Below are 17,838 nucleotides of genomic sequence, written 5' to 3'. Positions count from 1 at the left end.
ATGGGGACTGTCACTGAATGGCCTCCCTAAAGCCCCCACACCATCCAACAGCCCGGTGAGGGGAAGGCCTCCTTCTCCTGCTCGGCAGACATGGCCCTGAGCTGTCGGAACCGTGGGCAACCTCTGTGGAGAGCTAACTGCTAACTGACTGGCAACCCTCCGGGATGGGGAAGACGGAAGCGGCATGCACCTTTTCCTGGAAGTTGAAGACCGTCTCCGCCAAGCGCTGCACGTAGGGGTCGAGCTTGTAGGACTCCCACACCAAGGCGATGCCCTCGGCGATTAGCGCCTGCACCTCCTTCTTCAGGCCCGCCACCAGCAGGGAGATGGTGCTCCGCTCCTCCACCTTCTCGCACGTGCGCTCATAGGTCCGCACACTCTCGATCAGCGAGATGGCGAACGGGTACAGCTGGTTCGCCTGGTGAGCCTTGTTCACGATCGCCAGCGGGACGCGGAAGCCGAGCCACTTGAGGTTTCGCACTTCTTTGGAGAGGGTGATGATCTCGGGGAGGAAGTTGACCTTCAGCTTGAGGACGTTGCCGGCGCGGCCCCGGGCGCGCGTGCTCTCGATGGTGAAGATGCGGCCCGACACGCCCAGGTTGCGCTGCTGCACCTTGCGGGCCCAGTCGTCAAAGATCTCCTGCGTGTTGAGCTTCATGCGGAAGCTGTCCCCGTCCTGCTTCAGCTTCTGGCCCTCCACGTGGTTCTCCCAGCCCTTGCCCAGCACGTCCTCCACGCGCTTCATGTAGGCCGTCAGCTGCCGGTCGATCTGCTTGGCCCAGATGATGGAGCCGGACACCGGTGGCAGGTCACGCACGTGGCTCATCTTACACGCCTGGCTCTGCGGGTACTGGACCTTGAACTTGTCGTGAAGAGACTCGATGTCGTCCTTCACACGCTGGATCAGCTGTGTCTGGTACTCGCGGATGGCCCCGCGAATGTGAGGCCGGACGAACAGCGCGTTGAACCTGGAGAAGATCCGGAACATCTCGTTGGCGTTCTTGGCCGTGCCGAGCTGGTCTCGCAGACGCGCGGTGATCCGAGTCTCCACCCTGTCGATTCTCTCATCGTATCTCTTCATTGCGGCCTCCCAGGCCTCCGTGCCCTCCTTGGAGACGTCCAGCCCGTCCACTTCCTTGACGTTCTCGTAAGCCAGGTTGACTTCCTCTATGGCATTCGCGTCGGCAGCGTCAAAGAGAACCTCGGCCACTTTCATGTCCTGGGGCTCGGGCACCTCTCCTTGGTTCTGCTGTGCAACTGCTGTGACCTGGAGGAGAGGGTTTGGAAGAAAACAGGTCTGCCAAGGGGAAGACTTACCTCGTTGAGTAGCACACACCACACAAGTTGACCAGTCCACCACGTAAGCCTGACGTTTAGTCAAATACTTTACAACCACAAGTCAAGACCGTGTAAGACACGATACTGCACGTTCTAACTCTGCTGTAAAGACCTTCAGACAATGTAGTTTTGTGGCTGAAGAAGCTAAAATAAAAAAGTGTTGAGACCTGGGTTTGTGGTTCTTCCCTCAAACTGCACTGGGAAGCTCAGGACTTCATAGGAGTGGTTTATACAAAGTCAGTATCCAATATACTTCTCATTTTTATTTCTAAAACTTTAGATCACCGCCCAGGGTCCACACTGCAGCACGGGGACAGGTCAAGCATGACAGTAACTGAGAGGGTCCCGCTCAGTCCCCTGATCACTCCTGGACGGACAGCAGAGCACACAGGCCCTGTGCCTCGGGACGCGGCAGACCCCCAGGCACAGCTCACGCCCACTCTCACGGAATTACACCGCCAGGCAGGGGGCTTGATCTGGGGTCCATAGACGCCACACATGAAGTTCAGACAGTCTGTGAATTTATTTGGAGAAAATCATTTTCACTAAGCCTAATTAAATTTAGCATTTTCTTCAGTCATGAATGTAGGCAACAGTTACAGCTGTCCCCAGTGCCCTTTGTCATCAATAAAGGCTTCCACATCACACGACAGCTGTACTGTAATCCTGAGAGCTTGTTTACGTTCACTACTTCAGAATCATGCTATCAGGCCTGTCTTGCCCTTTTACGTGTTCATGGAGAAGCACACAGATTACTGTCCACAGATCATAACTTCAAAACTGTGGACAAATGTTTCTTTGTAAACCTGTGCCTTTTATTTTATATATTTAAAAACATTCTGAGAACTCCTGGCAGTGGCATTATAGGAGCAAAAACTGGACAAAGTGATTAAACAGCCATTTCAGGACAACGGACAACAACCGAAGGCAGCCGACACCCTGAGGTGTGCTGACGTCAGGTGAGGGCAGTGAGCCCGGCCTGGGGTGCTCCCACCCCAGCCCAGGCAGGAAGACTCGCAGCTCTGCAGGGGGGAGTGGAAGAGCAGCTTACAGCAGGGGGTTCTGGGGACTTCCCTGGCGGCCGAGGGAGCAAGAATCTGCCTGCACTGCTCCAGAAGACCCCACGTGCTGCGAAGCCACCAAGCCCAGCACCGCACCTGCAGAGCCAGCGCTCTAGATCCCGGAAGCGGCAACTGCTGAAGCCCGGGCACCCCAGAACCTGTGCCCCACAACAAGGGACGCCACCGCAACGAGATGCCCACACGCGGCAACAGGAGGTCGCCCCCACTCGCCACTAGAGAAAAGCCCACGCAGCAAGGAAGACCTAGCACCTGAAATTCAGGAAACAAATAAAGGGGGCGTTCTGGAAAAGACAGCCTGGCAAGGGCCCACGCAGCAAACTACACACACACCCAGGAGGCCTGGGGAGCCCTGCAAGACTGAAAAGACTGGACAGATTTACAACCTGCTGTCCACCAAAACTCCTATAACCAGTGAAACTAGCCTTCAAATACGAGAGTGTTGCCAGCAAACCTATGGGACAAGAAATGGCAAAGAATTTCTTCAGGCTACAGAGAGAAGATGGCAGAGGTAACAGGCCGCAGAAAGAAACGAACAGAACTAGAAGATATAAACTGGGGACAGATGGAAAAGATTATGTCATTATGTTTCTTTTCACCGGCTGATTCTTCTAAGATATATGTGACTGCTTAACTTGTAACGCTGTAGTGCTGGGTTTATAACATATGTAACAGTAATACCACATACTAATAACGTATGTGATACAGATGCATTGTAAGAACAGCATTATTTCTCTTGCTGTAAACATGACAAGCAGGAGGAAACAGATCTATGTTGATTATGAGGTTCAGTCAGTATTGCGTATATCACAATAAATTAGAGACCTACAGTAATCCCTAGAGGAAACACTAAAAAAGAAAATTCAAAGAAATATAGCTGTTAGGTCTCTAGCAAACAGAAGCTCTCAATCCAAACTTACCAATAACGACGTTAAATGTGAACAGACTAATCCTCCATTAAGACCATCCTGAGAATGCACGCCTGCACACGAGTTTACTACGCACTTTACAAACAAAAAGGCAGTAGACACCACATGGTTTACAAATGGAAAGTAGACAATGATGTTTTAAAACAGGGATATCTGAGACGCACATGCAACAAAGGGCTGAGACACCCTAAGCTAGAACAAATCAGTCCCAGTCAAGTCTCTCACGGACACAGTAAAGGGTCAACACGAAAAACCAACACGCGCACACGTGTGCACATGGATCGGGACTGCGCGAGTCGAGAAGACACCAAGCACTCCTTAGCAACCCGCTCCACCCTGGGCGGCAGGCACTCCTCACAGAGAATGAACCGAGATGCAAGGCTTCCAGACCGGATCGCCCATCCCAACTAACACTCCAGAATTCTCCGACTACGGGAAGGCTGAGAGAATCCTAAACACACACACGAAAGACCCCACCGAGAGCCTATGATTAACACTGGCTATTGGCTTTAGCACGTGTCTATCCGTTTACCAATTCGTCTACCTACACGTGTATCAATCCACCTGCTATTTCTGGACTGGATTGTTTAAAAGGGAGAAAAGTAGTGCTCAAACAAGTGGTGAATTGAGAAGAGAGAAAAAAAAAAGCATGAAAAAAGAAAAGGGGTCATTTAATTGTTTCAATAAATCTGAGCCAAACGCAATTATTACCACATTTTACAGATAAGGAGTCTGAGGAAAAGAGTAAAACAATGAGCCCAGTCAGATGGCTAGGTCAACAGTTGAATTAGGGGGTAAACCCAGGAGGTTTGGCTCTCGGGTCCATGCAGTTTGGGGATGGGAATGAATGGATGGAGAATGTTAAAGATTTGAACTCAAACGCTATGATCTTCAAGATGACAGTGACAGATGAAAATGGAGCCAGAGAAGCACTTCACAGTGTAAAAGAGAAACAGGTAGCTGACTGCAAAAAAAGAGAGAGACAGAGAGTCATTCAAGCAATGCAGGCACGCATTTTCAGACCGTGAGCCACACCTGCGGCCTCAGGACCCTGACGATGACCGCTCTCAGCTGCTCGTGCTGGCGTCTGAACTTTCTCATCTGGTCAAGGCGCGCCTGAAGCTTCCTGTGAGCAGGGTTGATCCGCCACACCATCTTGAGGTTTTCTTCCCTTTTCCTTTTGACAATGTCTCTCAGCAATACCTGGAGCTTCTCATATTCATCATCCCACGTCTGAAAAACTTCAAAGCACGCAACCATAACCTGGGACATAATTTAAGAGGGGAAGCTTATTATTAAACCACATTTTCATCGAAATGCCCTAAAGTTGGCTTCCCAATATATTACAACTTACTTTTTCAAATTCTTCGTAGGCGACATGCATCAGTTTTCTAGTGCCCAATACTTTTAGTAACTGAGAACTCAAGTCTCTCGAAATCGCCTCCACCAAGCGCAGTGCCCTCTGAATGGGATATTTCGTGTTTCGGATCTTTCTCAAATGGGTGAAAATTGCAACAAGTGCCTGCCTTATTTTGTCCAGCTCAGTGGCAGACAGCAAGTCATTCAGAGGAAAATCTTTCATCAGAGGATTGTAGTCATTCACCGTTTCCAAAGCCTGTTTCAGACCTAGATTAATAGAGAAACAGTTACACACTTTTCACATCCAGTTCCCAGTTTTATAGCTTTCACACGAAGCCAGACAACTACAGTATACACTGTTCTATGTCAATTACACCTCAACTTTTTTTTTTTAAAGTAAAAGAGTATTCCTTCTAGGTTTAAATATTGGGTTGGCCAAAAAGTTTGTTCCATACGATCTTATGGAAAAACCCAAATGAACTTTTTGGCGAACCCAATACTAGTTAGGTAAACTAGAATACATCCTCACAATGGAAGATTTTGATGCTGCAAAAGATTTAGTAAACACAGAAATTGTGCTGTTTGAAAAAAACAATATTATTAACAGGTGATGCCAGTGCGGTCTCAATTTTGCTTTTGAAGAGTGCCAGTCAGTATACTGTATACTAACGGTACACTGTACGCTGTCAGTCACCATTCATGCACACTCCAAAGGCTGTGAGTGGCAGTCCCAGAGATGTCATCTTTGTTTGCTTTCTCTACGATCTAAGCATTCTAGTAACACTGCATTGGTTTTGTAAAACTTGAATTTTATCAGCATTAAGAACACTAAAATTTAAATTTTATACACATGGCTCAAGTTAGGGGGAGTGTATCATAGACACAGATCACATAAAAACCTGGGTCCTGGTCTTTTTTTTAAAACTTCCTCTGGCATAAGATTTTTAAAAAAGAAATCTATCAGGAAAGAAATAAAGGTTTCAGAAGCATTAAAAAAAATTCAAGGTATACATTTCGGTACTAGTGAACGTCCATATCTTAGTGAGTATATAAAATGTGGTCACAGGAACTGAAAAGGTTTCCTCTAACATTTAAAATGCGGGCACACAACCTTTTCGGAGGGGAAGGAAAAGAACACGATGACGACTGCTGTCCTGGTAACTGGTTCTAACGTGTCTCTGGTGGAGAGCACGGTCTGGCCACGGCCGGCACTCCACATCTGTGCGCCTGGCATCTGCTCATTTAACGGCACCCTCCCTGCTGTGCATTCAGAAACCACCTTCATCTTGACAACGGTTCAGAACAGGGAAGAGGGCGGAGAACGTAGGGGGTGGGGGGCAGGTAAATAGCAGAAGAGAAAGTACTGACCAGCTCTCCTTCCGCAGCCCTGTGGGGAAGAACTTCTTCTTAACGTAAACCACGCTCCTGCCTGGACTGTCAAAAGCACGCTTAACTTTACATTGAAAGAAGCACAGCCTATTCAGGGAACCAGGTAACTGAGAAACAGGAGGGGAGCCCCCAGGGCTCCCTATCCTCAGGCCTAGAAACTGGCTCCTGCTCTTGAAAGCCCTAAAGGGAAAGGGAGGTAGGTGGGAAGATCATTTCCATCACCTAGAGCTGGCGAAAGATGAGGTTAGATGCAAAGGAGTAAGCAGTCAGGAGAGACGGTGCATCTCTTCCTTTTCATCACAAACCCAGGAGGAGAGCTCGCTGCATCAGCCTCTGAGCTCCAAGCTCTCGTCCCTACCTGTGTCAGTGTCAAAGCTGACGGTGGCATGGAATCGCTTGCCGTGTTTCAAGATGTCCAGGGTCAGGAGAACTTCCGGGCTCTCTCGTTTCTCCTGGATGCGGTATAACGCCCGTTCCAAGTTTAGCCAAAAACTGATTTCCTGTAAGGCAGTTCCTGAGGCTGGATCTCGGTCAAGTTTGGTCACCTTAAATACAAAGTAACATTCAAGAGTACTCAGCATTTAAACAAAGGTAGAAAAATATCATTAACTAAACATGCACATTAAAATTTAGGGCCAATATTTCAAGTAGATTTCCTTCCTTGTATAAAAGGTGGTTTAGTTTGGAACCAAAGGACTGAGACAGCTGAGATTAAGGCTGTCTCACGGGTGGTACTTAACCATGTCACACGGTACCCTGACTGCTCCATGCGGGCTGACATTAGTCCTCCACCGAGCACTCCCAGGACCAACGGGAGAGAGAGCCAACAGGCATCACAGAATTCACCTCCTTGACAAGAATTCGTACCGGTTTTCTCACAGATATTAAAGCGTAAAGCATTTTACACGATACTTTCAATACTGTGCTCCGACCTTTTGGATTTCTCGGATCCAGCGGTTCACTCCAGATTGTAACTGATTGAGGAAGGTCGGGTCCTCAACCTTATCTCCAAAGTCTGTAACTTTCGGCTTTTCTCCACGCTCATAACACTGCTTTGCAACATTTGTAATAATCGGATGAATGGGCAGGCTGATCTCTGGAATCTCAATATTCTGCTGCAGGTGCAGGAGTCCCATCTCAAGCTCGGCAATCTTTTTCTCAACTGAAGGAGCCATCTTATCACCGTCCCTTAAAAGACAAAACCATCTCAAGTTTTGGTGTGCTGTTGTCTCCAAAGGGGTTCTATCACTTCAGGCCCGTCACATGTCGAAGCTGCACGTTACGCAGCAGACTCACAGCCCTGGGTTTACCAGCTTTGCCTCCCGATTCCCGAGCACTGCACCATTCTCTCCGAGGCGTGTTCCGAACAGTAAGGAAACGACACTCTAACGAAGGAAGGAAAGCTGGTTCTTACCTGTCGGCCTTGCCAGACTCCCTGATGTAGGACTTGAAGAAAGGCGCCACTGCGTTGCTGACGAGAGAGTGCAAGGTTTCATAGGGCGAGTCTTCGCTGAGCGTGAGGACTCGGAGCTGGGAAGACACTGGCTTGTCTGCATCAATCACTGGAGTTCGTTTAATGAACGCCAAGCTAAAAGAAAGGAAAAGAAAACATGAGAACCAACGGTCTCATTCCTCATCAGCCTTCATGACTACAGACTTCTCTGTGGTGCACGCAAATTAGAAACCCATTTGCATGTTTTGATTTTAAAATCATGTTAATAAATTGTTGCTTTTCTAATTGTGAAATACGCTGCTTCTCTTTCTTTATTCATCTACGTGAGAACTATGGAATCAAGGTTAAGGTTATAACACGTGACCATGAAACTAGGCCAAGTTAATCTGTCTCAAATGGAGGTTGAGTTCATAATTTTGTCCTCACGAAAACTAACTTCCCTAGCAACTGCAAGCTACAAGCTGTGAAGAACTTAAATCTGATCTCATTATAATCTGTCCCATTCATTTATGATATTGAATCACATGTCAGTTTGACCACAACAAAAGTCACCTGAAGGTTAAAGTGATGAGGGAACATTCCAGGCCCTTACACCCAGCCTAAACCAACTCTTCTAGTCTCATCCCCTGCCACGCACCCCATACCCAACTTGAGACACCCTGTAAACTACATGACCCGTTCTCTAAACAGCATGTGTTTTTCTGTAGTTGCTTCAGAAACCTATATTCAACTGCTGAAACTCCAAGTTAACCTTCAAAACCCAACTCCAGCATCATTTCTTCTACGGGACCTTTCCTAAGCAGAAGCAGTCTCCAGGTTTCACGGTCTTCGGCACCTCTGAGACTTCGCCAAGTAATACAGCGAGTCGTGTGTCTGCCACTCTTCCTCCCCAAAGACCGTGAACTTCTTGGGAACAGGAGTTATGTTTTATTCCTTTGCACACCCACTGCTGTTATCTTGTACAGAACAGGTGCTCAAAGGTGGCTGAACCAACAGCTTCAAGGGAAGCAATATCTGAATTTTCCAGTTCTCATATTATGTACACGGACTTTAGACACAATACTTCCTATTATTCTAAAAAATCAATGAAGCTCCTGCTGTGACACGGCGAGAAGGAACGCAGTCACAACGGTATTCCTGCCAAAAATGTACAACTTGAACGTAACCATGGAGAAGCAACAGACAGACCCAGGGCAAGGGCACCCCATCAAACTACTGGTCTGTGCTCAGCAAAGACACCAGGGTCATCAAAGACACGGAACTGGATTCTGGATCGAGGGAGAAATACTGCAAGGCGCAGTGCTGAGAAAATGCGAGTATGCTCTGTACCCAGAGTAAACTGGTCTAAGATTTCGGCAGTTTGGGAACTGTGCTGAGGCTGTGAGCAAGGATGTGGCTGTTCTTAGGAAGCGGCCGCAGCATGTTTAGGGACAAAGGGGCAGCCTGTCGATGACTCACTCTCAGATGGCTCTGGAGAAGAATGACAATGCGGACGCGGGAAAGGCTAACTGATATCTGGGAGGTGCCATATGCTGTCCAGGCAACGCTGGTAAGCTTGAAATTATTCCGACTAAAAAGTTTTAAAAAGCCAATGCAAAATAAACATTTATGTATTTGAATTTCAATAAGTCTACTAGAATAAAAATTGGCACAATCTTTTTAGAAATCTGGTAACATGTTAAAGATGCTATATCTTAACTAGTAATGCTATCTTTAGGGATTTATCCTAACAAGAATCAGACCTGTACCTATGAATGTGTGCTACTTATTTATAATAATGAAAACTCAGATATAATCTCAGAGCATTATTAGACACGTTAATATTAATACACTGTGGCTCAAGGGCTAATGTCCTGACATGGCAATTAAAATACTTTAATTTTATACTGACTTGGAAATCCTCTTAATTTGAGTAGATAAAATCGAAGACAAGAAACTGAATTAACGAGCAGAAATCTTTTGAGTGTCTTCTTGGTAACTCTGACTTGATTAGGATTTACATTTAATTCTCACAAGTTTTATAGTCCAAAATAATGGTATATTCACACTGCTCACCTATTGGACTTAACTCCGTAGTGAATGTCTATGTTGATGTTATAGGAAATAAATTCTTTTTCTTCTTCTCCTTCATCACCGACATCCTCTGCAAATCATAATAGACATTATATCAAATTCAAGTCAATATTTCAATTTTTAATTGAATTTATCAACTGCTCAGAGCCTGATGAGCCTCACCCCATCCCCAACCTGGCACCTACACCCCATGTGACGTGGCTTCCACCCGTTTTTTTCTGAGTGCCGACGGATCCGGGCACTTATTTCCAGTGCGATCCCAGGCAAGGTGCTTAACTTCCCAGCCTCTCTGCTTCCTTGTTTGTAAACTGGGGTGCGCTGGCATGCCTGGGCAGTTGAAGGACTGACTGCACGGACGCCCAGAGCAGGCCTGGCCTCAGGCAGTGCCAGCGGTGTCTGCGCACCAAGGCCAGGTTCCCCCCACCCCCATCCCAGGAGCTCCTGACACACAGGCCACCCCCCACCCCCCCACCCCAGGGTATTCTGCTAGGCTGTCCACTCAGCATCCCCTATGTGACAGGCGTTATGTCAAGTGCATCATACGCTTAACCCTCACGACAACCCTGCTGGGGTGGCATGACGACTGTTATCCTTCTGTTCCAAGCAAAGTATGTAAGTAAACTGCCTTCAGACACGTGACTAGAAAGGGACAAAGGGACGATGCAGAGGTCTGATTCCAAACCTGGGGTCCTCACAGGTCGACAGCTTGCCCTCCTCCCTCCATCAAGAAAACTGCTGCCAAGAAACGCCCCCAGGGTCACAAGGGGGCGTTCGCCTGGCCTTCCCCTCTGCCCTTACAGCACTTTCAGAGCCTGCCCTGCAGTCAACCTATGAATGCAGCAGGGATTTTGAAAAGCTTACTGGAATGTAATACCACGATAACTCAAGATGAACGTGAATAAAATTTGTAGAGAGTTAAAAATCAAAATTGAAAAAATATAAAAAATTACAAAAAATTATAAAAAGGGGAAGTAACCCAAATCTCTAGACCTAGCACTAACTGACTAAATGCATACGCCCGCTAGTTAGACTATCTCTGCAATGACATACTACGTGGAGTGACTGCATCAGGAAGAGTAAATATGGAAGAATTAATCTGACTTGGTACAAGCGATTTGCCTTCGCTTCTAACTCATGGTGTGATAGCTAAGGCAGCAGACTTAACTAAAGGATCTCGGGAAAGGCATTTTTCTTCCCCTCAGCTTCAAATCTGTAAGATGTAAAGGCAGCATCAGAAAGGGGCTGGGTACTAAACTAGGTGGTCTGCAAGGTTCTACAGACGCTAAAAACTATGAGCAGAAGCTGTTTGCTTCTTTAGTTTTAAGATGAGACATACAAAATTCCACTAAAAGCACAGAAAATATTGGTATGTTAATCAAGAAGACAATAACTCTTCCAAAATGTTGTTTTTGGTATATCTTCAGGAAGGAGAAGAGAAGAGAGCGGCAGAACATTCTAGTGTGCCAGGGACTTCCTAGCTGTTTTTGAAACATTACCAACTACCTAAAAAAAAAAACCAACCCCACACCAATCAAGTTTTCTAACTACTGAAATGTGGACATACCGACAGAAATCATACTGCCTGAAACCAACCAAACACGTAACTGCAGTCTGTAAAATGCGAGCACAGAGAATATAAGGAAATACTCCCAAACTAAAGCAGCTGTCAGGGCGGTGGGATTCTGAAATATTTTTTTCCCTCAATTTTTGGAACTTTCAGTAATGTTCTTCTATGGGTTACACAAAATACATGTCATTAAAATAACACTCCAACAATAAACAGAAAATAATTACCACAGGAAATTACTGACATAATTAAAAAATACAGTAATAACTTTGAATAATTTCTTCCTCCTGGACAAAGCATCATCCTCTATATAAATGAAATCAAGCATGCCGACTGGACTCAGCATCTAACCACGTTGCCTGCACGCTGTGAACGGGGTTAAAGGAGGCGGGCAGGAGGCCAGGCGATGAGTCACAGCCGGCTCGTCTCTGTCTCCTTCTCAGGACGGCTGTGCAGGGCCCGCCCAGCCCACCCTGGAATCACACTGCATTGCAGCAGGAGGCACGCCCCATGACATCACCCTCAGAAAAGGGTGTGCAAGGTGTCCTCCACGGCTCTGTAAAACTCGAACTGCCTCTGATGACAGTAATTGCTGGAAGTCGTCAGTAATCAGCTGAAGACTACATTTTGAATTAGGCTTTTTAACCCTGTTCCCCATAAACACAAGGACCACATGAAGCCTGAGTGGGTCTGAGTCCCATTATGGAGAACTCAGGACCTTGTTTTGTAAACAGCCAAACAATTTACACTTTAGCAGAAAATATTGGTATGTCTCTTCATAAATTATTACATATTCCGAAGAACAGTAATTTTACTTCTGCAGAAACATTTTTAAAAAACTGTTTGGAGGAGAGAAAGACAGTTACTAGCTGATTCCTAACAGGGACTGTCAATCTCGCAGTGTTAGAGACATAGGCAGTCTGCATGTTTCCCAGGTAATATTCCACTTGCCGTAAAGTCTGAGCCAGTTTCCTAATGATGCTACAGTCACCGGTGAATGCACAACAGAATGACAGTGCTGCCTGTTAACATACGCATGGAACCGAAATACCAGCCCACAGCGTTGGGCCCGCCTCTCGAATTCCTCTGCTGCCAGCCACCCTGATACACATTACAGCGGCCTGCGGTCATCTGTCTGGTTAACTTCTGAGAGTCTATCAAAACTTCTCGAGATGTTCAAAATGTCTTTAAGCACTACTCTGTGTATCCTTCTTTTGAAAGATGACTGTATTTCAAACCACAAATGATTTCGATCATTACACTGTGACTTAGGTGAGCAATACGCCTTCCTGAATGAAACACAAGCAGACCCACGTTCACCTCCTCTAGGGCTCACGGCGCCTCTCCCAGGTAGAGGGGGCGCGTGTGTGCAGTCTGGTGGACAGGCCAGGCTGGCCTGCCCGTGGTCACTCCTGCGCTCACCATCCCCTCCCAACGTTCTCCAGCCGCGGGGCAAGCCTCCTCGCAGCCAAGCATGAAGGCCGCTCATCTTTGGCCAGAGTGCTTGTTGCGTGCTCCAGGTTCTCTTTACGTGTCGTCTTCTTTTCCTTTTAAAACCCCAGCATGCCGCTAATCGCAGAGTACTGTGGTCAGTCGCGAGCACACATATCCTCCCCCGCTTCTCCTCCAGCGGCCACTCAGGCTCTTCCCCTTTCACGCCCCTGGTACCTTCTCCAGTCATCCCCAGGTCCACGCTGTGTCCTGTGCAGAGGTTGTGACACTCTCGGGCAGAGTCCTGAGCCTCTTCACTCAACACCACTGGGACTATGAAAGGAGGGTTAAACCGCACGTTCCCCTTGTACCTGAGGGAAGTCTGGGGCTCATTTTGACACTTCCAGAAAAATGAATGTCAATAATGCCTAAGAGCCTGAACGCTTTTTAAGGCTCATACTAAGTGAAAAGAACCTCTATGAGGTAAATAAAGACGAACACCCCTTTTTAATGGATACCAAGGAACTCAACAGAGAAACTGTTTTTAGGTTTCAGAACCCTCCTCAAACCATCCTGCTCCTAACTGGGTCTTAAAGCCTGTGGTTTCGGTTTCCTCACTCAGGATGGGAGTGGGCTGGGCTACCTCTCTCCCGCTGCTTCCAGCCGGATACTCTGCAGACGAAATTTCCATTTGTTTTTAGCTTTTCAAAAAGAAGTGACTGGTTTTCCTCTCCTGTACACGAATTCCACTCGCCTTGAAGCACTGCCCATCCAAACTCACCCCGCGGCAGACTGCTGTGACCGCCCGAGGGCCCGCACGGGACAGTGAGGCCCCATACATCTTTCTCCTCCACTACACCTCTAGGAGGGCAGGTCCTGTAAAAGCCAGCTTTCTTTCATACTCCGGCTGCCAGCCAGCTCTGCACTAACGAAGCGGAGGTAAAACCGCCTCAACCATGTCTGTCAGGAAAAACTAAAATCCCAAGCTTAGGCTGAGTATGGACTAAAGGCAGCCACCGTTCTCAGTCTCATCCCAGGTTAAGACACCTGAGTGGAGCACAACAGAAGCAGAGCCCCACAGCACGGGCTCCCAGCCTGGCCACAGACAAGCCCTGGGACCACCAGCCCCAGCCTGGCCACAGACAAGCCCTGGGACCACCAGCCAGCCCCAGCCTGGCCACAGACAAGCCCTGGGACCACCAGCCAGCCCCAGCCTGGCCACAGACAAGCCCTGGGACCACCAGCCCCAGCCTGGCCACAGACAAGCCCTGGGACCACCAGCCCCAGCCTGGCCACAGACAAGCCCTGGGACCACCAGCCCCAGCCTGGCCACAGACAAGCCCTGGGACCACCAGCTCCAGCCTGGCCACAGACAAGCCCTGGGACCACCAGCCCCAGCCTGGCCACAGACAAGCCCTGGGATCACCAGCCCCAGCCTGGCCACAGACAAGCCCTGGGATCACCAGCTCCAGCAGCTGCACCCCAGAGCATCCTCACCTTCCCCCGCCTTCACCACCCAACCTCTCCTGGAGATGGAACTCAAACAAAAATGCATCAGGTAAAAAAGGCTATAGAAATGTCGCTGCCGTCATAAAATGCCCGTCACGTAATGATCGCCTACCTGGTCATACTTCCAAAAGTATGCTATGAAGACAACACTTTTCCACAGGGAGACTTCTCTTTTTACATCGAGGAGCCACAATTTAACCTTCCCTTTCCTACCAACTTTTCGCTATCAAAATAAAATTGATAGGAACTTCCCTGGTGGGGCAGTGGTTAGGACTCAGAGCCCCAACTGCAGGGGCCTGGGCTCAATCCTGACTGGGGAACTAAGGTGCTGCAAACTGCACGGGGCAGCCCCTGAAACAAACTGTTAAATTCACCACCTTTATTCTACACTGTAAGGAGTGCTGTACTTTACCAAAAAAGTTTAAAGCTAAAGGCAGCAGTCAAAACAAAGAGAAAGAAACAGACCGATCTTCAGTACAAAAAATGCTTTTATATTCAATTATGTGTTTAGAAAATTCTTTCCATAAAAAAGGGGGGCATGTGAGGGGAAGATAAAGTAAAAGTAAATAAATTCTAAATTCATTGAATTAATGATATGACTTCAATGTAGGTGGTCTTTAATCAGTTTAAACCACTCAGATTTGTTCTCAATATTGTAACGGAAGCCTCCTTTTCCACTGTAAATAACTACTGGATGTTCATATTTGCTTAAAGGAAAAAATGGCAACACTAACTCAAAAAAAACACCCGGAAGACAGACAGTCTTTCTACTAAGGGACCTGGGCCTAGGCTTGTGTCTAAATTATGCCAATGCAGCCAGGATGCTAATTAGACTTATGGGACCACATAATTTTTCCTTAGATTTCTGTAAGTGAAAAATAAGTTACAGATTGATTGAATTACTAGAAATACTTATGGGACTTTTATAAATTCATGAATGAGGTAGGATTTCAATTTTAGACAGTCTCATTCCTTAGTCAATGTTCAAAAGTGCAAGTCATTATGGAGCCAAGATTCGGATGCCTGATCCTGAAAGGAGAAAATGAACCATCAAGAAAACAGAGGTGATTTGCACCAGAAAGCATTGACAGAAATAGGGTTATCCTCCAATAATTTTAGCAAAGTTCAGTCCTAAGATGTTGAGTAAAGTGAACCACCAAAGAGAACCCTAGAAGCAAAGAACAAAACTTACAGTTTATTTTCCATAAAAAGAAACTGAGACCTAATGTAGAAATCACTGATTTCAAAACACAAACAGTGCAATGAAAATATGATCAAGAATTAGCTAAGGTCAAGCCACTCAAAATACAGTAACAACAGATTAAAATGTATTTTAATAAAACAATGTATGCTCACTGAAAACCACCACAAAGACAGACACCAAAAGGCTGACTGTGGTTATATCTAGGTCAAAGGATTCCAGGTGATTTTAATTATGTTTAATTTTCTATTGAGATCATACACTTTAAAGAAAAAAAAAGAAATAAGTTCAAAAAAAGTTTTTCAAACACTGTTGGTTTCCATGTGGGAAAACAATCTCAAACAGAAAAGAAAACCCTAAACAACATTAATACTCATATAACATAAAATATGCCTGGATGGCTTATTGGCTTTGAACATTCTCTGTGGATCTAAGGAAAATTCTCTTTCCCCCTAGCTGACCCTCCTGCAGAGACCAATGCTACAATGAAGCATCTCCTGAGTAAGAATTGAAAGAAACAAATGATCTGATACAAATATAAGTCTGGGGGGAGGGGGCAGGGAACAGGACCATGAGGCAGACAGCACAGCTTTTTGAGATTACAAGAAGCTTGTCCCCCAGCACTTCCAGACAACGCCCCATCCTCAGCACTAAGCTAGAATTATTTACCTGGTCCTCATCCTCTTGGTTCCTGGATGCACCCGGCCACACCCATACTGAACTGTCAAGACCCTCCGGCCACTGGCTACAAAAGGTCTCAAAGCATCCAGGGGAAATCCTCCTGGAAGGCTAGCTCCCCTCCCAAGAGGAGTCCAGCCCTGTTCTAGGGAGTTCACTGCTGGAGGAGACGGCCGGAATATGCAAACCTTTCGCCCCGTCCCTCCACTGCGTGCCTAACCTGTTTCAGTATACCTGCTGCCAAAGCAAGCATGGTGCCTAACCCGAATCCTCTCCTTTGAAGATGGTCAAACGTGCCCAACATCCATAAGATGTTAGGGGAAAAATCCGAAGGAAGTTTCTGACCAACCCAATAGATTCAAAGACCGCTGGGTCATCCTTAGGATCATCTTAAAAGAAAGTGAAGTCACTTAGTCGTATCCGACTCTTTGTGGCCCTATGGACTGTAACCTGCCAGACTCCTCTGTCCATGGGTTTTCCCAGGCAAGAATACTGGAGTGGGTTGCCATTCCCTTCTCCAGAGGATCGTCCCCACCCAGGGATTGAACCCGGGTCTCCCGCATTGCAGGAAGACGCTTTACCGTCTGAGCCACCAGGGAGCATTCCACAAATACAAGGTATGTCTGAATGAAAACAAGCGGACTGGAAACTTGAGATGCTGGGTCCAGTCTCGGGAGGATTAGCTGGTGTGACCTTGGACCAGTCGTTTCAGCTGGGCTTCAAGTTTTCTCGAGTATGAAGTGGGGGGAGATGCACCTCGCCTCGGCAGGGGACAGCAGGAGGTCCAAGAGGCCGAGCTGCGTGCGCTGTCCAACCCAGCACACAGGAAGCCCCGCGGGGCAAGCGAAGTTGCCACGGTCCCTGCCCGGGCCTCCGTACGTGGAGCGGGGGTCCGCCGGGCCCTCCCCCTACATCCTGGCGACCGAAGGGGCCACAATCCAGGCCGGCCTGCCGGGATCCCTCCCGAGGCCGGCCCGGCCTGGACACAAACCGAAACCGAAGAGCTCATGTGACAGCGGAGGCCGGGATGCGGCCTCCGCCCGCGCTCAGCCCGGGAGACGCCGTCTCCACCCAACTCGGCCATCTTGAGAGGCCGAGCAGACAAAGCGAGCCCATTGTCCCCGCGGGTCTCCGTCCCCGGGGGTGCGCCCCCGGCGGCTGCGGGCCCGCACCTTTGAGCGTGGAGCGCTCCACCAGGACCGTGTGCACCTGCGGATCCGAGAGGAACTTGCGCATCTGCTCCAGGGCGCTCTTCTCCTCCAGCGCCGCCTCGAGCGCGGCCGGGGCCTCGCCGCCGTCCTCCAGCAGCAGCGGCACCAGCTTGCGCAGGTGCTTCTGCAGCACCGACACGTCGGCCACGTTCTGCACCGCCGACACCTCCAGGCCGGCCGAGCCGTCCTCGCCGCCGCCCCCGGGCTCCGACATGGCGCCGCGCTCGGGACCCGCGCGCAGCGCTGAGGAGGCGGCCGCGACTCGGCGAGAGAGCGAGCTAGCGAGCCGGCGCGCGAGAGAAACGGGCGACGCGGGCCGATCGTCCGCTACCCGCGGCCGACTGAGGGAGAGCGGGAGCCGGCTCCGCCCTAAAGGCCACCGCCCGCCGTCCCCGCCCCGCCCGCCGCGGCCCCGCCTCGTGCGCCGCCTACGTCACGACGTCGCGCGCCTGCCCGCCGCAGCCACTGGCGCCTAGGTCATGGCGTCGCGCACGCGCACAGACGACCTCGGCGGCGCCACCGCGCGGCCTTCTGGGACTCGTAGTTCCAGCGCTGGGCGGAGCCCCCGCCGTCCCAGCACCTCTAGCCCTGAAGGTGGGAACTTGGTGGGGCGCGGGGCGG

The 17,838-nt window shown here is 48.6% G+C and overlaps 1 protein-coding gene across 1 annotated transcript in view; it reads right to left on the bottom strand.

The window, feature by feature from the left end:
* Nucleotides 1-17,527, bottom strand: part of DYNC1H1 (dynein cytoplasmic 1 heavy chain 1) — a 61,611-nt gene extending 44,084 nt beyond the window's left edge. The window contains exons 1-8 of the mRNA XM_052659503.1: nucleotides 17,179-17,527; nucleotides 9,603-9,690; nucleotides 7,509-7,682; nucleotides 7,027-7,282; nucleotides 6,453-6,639; nucleotides 4,701-4,972; nucleotides 4,382-4,609; nucleotides 191-1,267 (exon numbers count right to left, since the gene is read on the bottom strand). Coding sequence (XP_052515463.1) covers nucleotides 191-1,267; nucleotides 4,382-4,609; nucleotides 4,701-4,972; nucleotides 6,453-6,639; nucleotides 7,027-7,282; nucleotides 7,509-7,682; nucleotides 9,603-9,690; nucleotides 17,179-17,431 — 2,535 coding nt within the window. The 5' untranslated portion in view covers nucleotides 17,432-17,527. The remainder of the gene's footprint in view (nucleotides 1-190; nucleotides 1,268-4,381; nucleotides 4,610-4,700; nucleotides 4,973-6,452; nucleotides 6,640-7,026; nucleotides 7,283-7,508; nucleotides 7,683-9,602; nucleotides 9,691-17,178) is intronic.
* Nucleotides 17,528-17,838: the final 311 nt, after the last annotated feature.

Source organism: Budorcas taxicolor, chromosome 21 (assembly GCF_023091745.1).
Source record: "Budorcas taxicolor isolate Tak-1 chromosome 21, Takin1.1, whole genome shotgun sequence".
NCBI classification, from domain to species: Eukaryota; Metazoa; Chordata; class Mammalia; order Artiodactyla; family Bovidae; genus Budorcas; species Budorcas taxicolor.
Note: the sequence above shows the minus strand (reverse complement) of the source record. Positions and strands in the feature narration are given on the sequence as shown.